General features: G+C 51.6%; 1 protein-coding gene across 3 annotated transcripts in view; it reads right to left on the bottom strand.

Moving 5' to 3' along the window:
* Positions 1-2,158, bottom strand: part of GTF2F1 (general transcription factor IIF subunit 1) — a 10,138-nt gene extending 7,980 nt beyond the window's left edge. The window contains exons 1-4 of one of the 3 annotated variants that reach the window (XM_015564277.1): positions 1,801-2,158; positions 1,730-1,749; positions 1,601-1,647; positions 995-1,067 (exon numbers count right to left, since the gene is read on the bottom strand). In XM_015564277.1, coding sequence (XP_015419763.1) covers positions 995-1,067; positions 1,601-1,647; positions 1,730-1,741 — 132 coding nt within the window. In that variant the 5' untranslated portion in view covers positions 1,742-1,749; positions 1,801-2,158. Of the gene's footprint in view, positions 1-994; positions 1,068-1,600; positions 1,648-1,729 lie in introns of all 3 variants that reach the window. The other 2 variants (XM_006764225.2, XM_006764224.2) reach the window with 2 other exon arrangements.
* Between the last annotated feature and the right edge of the window lie 1,626 nt (positions 2,159-3,784).

The raw sequence follows: 3,784 nt of genomic DNA, 5'->3' as shown, positions 1-3,784 counted from the left end.
GACCAGTTCGTCTCTGTATTGAAATACCAGTTTTCAGTTTTTTTCGATTACCGTCACATGATAACATACAAGTACATGATAAATTGTCGATACTTGATAAGTTGCAGTTGCTCAATAAGCTAAACTAGTACTTGTTATTCGAATCTTTATGCAGTGATACTTGTTCTAATAAGTTGTTTGTTTTATTTCTTTTGCGCCTTAAATTCATGAAAGAAATGTTGAATAACTTGTTATATAACTGTAAATAATATAAAAAATATTAAAAATTAATTTTAAGCAAATTTCTTTACACATTAGTTATTCTTTCACAATGCAGTCATTTTGACTGCTTTGGGGCAATATAGGTATATACTAAATTTCAGTCTTTCTAGTGTTAAAACCCTGAATGGCTTCTGCTATAGACTGTTTGTATCTCCGTCCCAAAATGCCTATGTTGAAACCTAACACCTGTGGATGGTATCTTGGGAGGTGATTTTATCATGAGGGTGGAGCCCTTATACCAAAGGGTCCCAGAGAGTTCCCCTGCCCCTTCGTAAAGGACACAGCGAGAACAGTGCTGTCTATGAACTAGAAAGCGGGCCTTTCCAGACACCAAATCTGCTGGTGCCTTAATCTTGGACTTTCAGCCTCCTGAGCTGTGAGCAATAAATGGCTGTTGTTTATATGATGTTCTGTTACAGCAGCCCCAACGGACTGAGACAACTTCCAAAGCCCTTACAGTGGGGACTCTGAGACCATGTGTCGGATGTAGCCTCCTCCTTTGCCCAGAAAAATCTAGGCCCAAAATGCCCATCAGTGGGCACAATGTCTAAATGTTCTCCTTTTGGAAGGCCTCCTGCAGGGCCTGACAAGTTCTACTCAGAGCCCAGCTGCTCAACCTGGACCTTAGTTGTCACTTATCTCCACTGGGGAAGCACCGAGGGAACACACTTAGTTACTATCACGGCCACGACATTCACAATCAATTCTCATTCCCCTCAGAACCCGGACTTACCTGATTCCAAGTAGCGAAGTTGACTTTATCAGCTGCATTGAAGGCCATGATGTTATATTTTTTGGTTGTATTTCTGGAATGATCAAGAAGAGATAGTGCTCAATGATTGAGCCTCAATCCATTCAACAAACCCTCCCGGGTTCAGCCCTCTGTGACAGGCAATGCTGAGGACCCTTAAAACACCCCAGAGGTCCCAAGTCTGTCACGGAAGCCAGATCCGTACTCTCAACCCACGCAGAAAAAGGTACAAAGATTTAGGGGAACCAAGATGAATAATCGGGAACTCAGCCCTAGGCAGGAGGGAAGGCAAGCAGAGACTGCTTCCTGGAGGAGGAAAATACTGGAACTGGTTTTGGGGATCCACAAGATTCCTGGCAGAGGGAATGTTAGGCCAGGGGCTGCATCGCTTGCATATGAATGTACTCATTCATTCATTCATTCCATTCAAAAACAGTGCTACCCCAGAGGGTCCTCGCTCAATCCCAGCCCTGCCCTCAAGTCGCGGCCAGTCTGGAGGATGAATCACAGGCAAGGCAGCGCCTGGCATGCCTAGAGGCTCTTAAAGGTTTTGATTGTTTGGGGGGGCGGGGGGCGGGTGAGACTTACTTGGGAACTCGAACGACATACTCAGTGACATTCTGGCTGCCAGGACCCTGCGCGGAGAGAAAGCGGGACGGTGAGTGAGGGACTGATTGCTGAGGCCGTCGGAACCCCGGGACCCCGCCTCATACTTACGAAGGCCGCCATGGGCAAGGGTCGGTAGTTCGGGTCTGGTCCAATCCGTGTTCTTTTCGCCTCTCCTGCGGTCCGCGACCCTCACACCGGGGAAAGCCGCCTTCGCGGGGTCGGATCTTTGGCCCCGGTCGAGGACCCCAAGTCCGAGGCGCCACCGAACTACCCGGAAGCGCTGCTGGGTCGTCCGCCTCAGTGGCCGCTCCTAACACATCTGCGCCTGCGCCTAACCTGAGAAACTCTCCCGCGGACCGCGGACCGCGTCACGACCGCAGCCTCCTCGTTTGCCCCGGGACCTCAGTGAGCTGTCACCTCGCCTCCTGGTGCCTTTCGGAGGAGTGAACCAGTCCGGGCCAGAGATAACTACCTTCTGGAGTTTCTGCAGCTGCTGACCGCTTTATATAGCGCGGTTAATCTGCTCATGACGTGAGCACGCCCTCCCGTGACGTCAGCACGCAAAAGGCAGCGGGGCATTCTGGGAGGGGAAGGAGAAACCATCCACCCTCACGGACTCTCCAAGCCTAGGGCTGCCCCGCCCCACTACGGAAGTGAGTTCCAGGATGCCGCGTCACCATAGCAACCGAGGCCTCAGTCGCGCCACGCAGCCGCGGCACCACTATCTCTTCGGAGTTTATTTCTTCTCCCTGCCCCGGAGGACACACCATCATCTTGCTAAACGATCGGGCCAGGTGCCCTGTGACGTTGAGCCGAGCCGGAAGAGGTCAGGGCCAAAGCGGGGATGGGGCGCGATAACCCCCCAGGCCGCTGGCAGGATGGGTCTGTGCAGGTCCAAGCTGCCCCCATGGGCAGACCCCTGAGACCCCAGGAGAACGGTAACATCGTGGGGGTGGCAGGCTTACTGGGGGAAGGAAAGGAGGTTATGGAGGGCAGGAGGGAGGTACAGGTACCCCACCACACCAGGTGTGCACACGCTCCTCGCACACAACATAGTAGTAACACAACTGAGCATGCTCACAGATCAGCCATTCGTTAATCCCCTTGAGCATCTGCTGTGCTGGGTTCTGGGCGGTGCACCGTGACTGTGTCAAACCAGCTCCCTGTCCTCTTGGAGATAACAGTGTAGTCGAGGAGACCGTCTTAGAAAACGGTGCCTACAACTCAGGAGTTGTCACAGAAAAAGCAGAGCTGGCTCTGGAGGCTTAGAGAAGAGGGGAGGTTTAAGCTGGGCCCTTCGGGTTGCTTAGGAGTTGGCTAAGCAATGGCAGAGGGAATCAGGACACTCAAATGGCATCATAAACTACAACACCCCATAGGCTCCTCGCTCACTGCTGTTATGTCAGCAACTGTAAACTACTAGAAATATAGGGACAAGTGAGACAGATACAGTTCTTGCCCTCATGGAGTACACTGGCTGGGAGGCAAAAAAGAAAAGAAAAGAAAACGAAGTCATCAGTGATCATTGCTGTGGGGGAAATTGCGTTCCAACACAGGGATGAGTGGGTTTCGACCTGAAAGCGCTGAGGCAGGGATTTCCCAGGTGGAGGGAACAGGCATGGGAGGAATGAGCTTGGCAGTTTAAGGGACAGAAAGGAGACCAGTAGGCTGCTGGGGCTGGACCAGAGTGAAGGAAGGGGAGGGTGATATGGGATGAGTCTGGGGGATGGACAAGTCCCTTCCCCCTATCGGAGCCACAGTTTCCTCAACTGTAAATGGGATGATAGAGTTATTATGATGCTTCAAGGAGATGCTGCATGCAAAGGGCCTAACCTGCTCTGGTTCACATCCTTATCCACAGAATCCACAGCAGCAGTAATGTATGCTAGGCCTGAATACCCAGGTGTCACCCTAGGACAAAAGTGGGTTTGCCATCAGACCTGTGTCTGGTATCACCCCAAGGACATGCACTGAGCTGTGGATATAGCTCTACAGGCACCAACTACTCTCCCTCTGTCTTTCTGGGCACCACAAACATCCTTAGGTCTCCCCATCTTTGTGATGGGTGGCCCAGGCTGTGAAAAGGAACGCAGTGCAAGAACATGGTGACTTCCCAGCCAGTGTGGCTCAGTGGTTAAGAGTTGACCCATGAATCAAGAGGTC

Source organism: Myotis davidii, unplaced genomic scaffold, assembly GCF_000327345.1.
Source record: "Myotis davidii unplaced genomic scaffold, ASM32734v1 scaffold341, whole genome shotgun sequence".
In the NCBI taxonomy this organism is placed as follows: domain Eukaryota; kingdom Metazoa; phylum Chordata; class Mammalia; order Chiroptera; family Vespertilionidae; genus Myotis; species Myotis davidii.
This window is presented reverse-complemented; position numbering and strand designations above follow the sequence as displayed.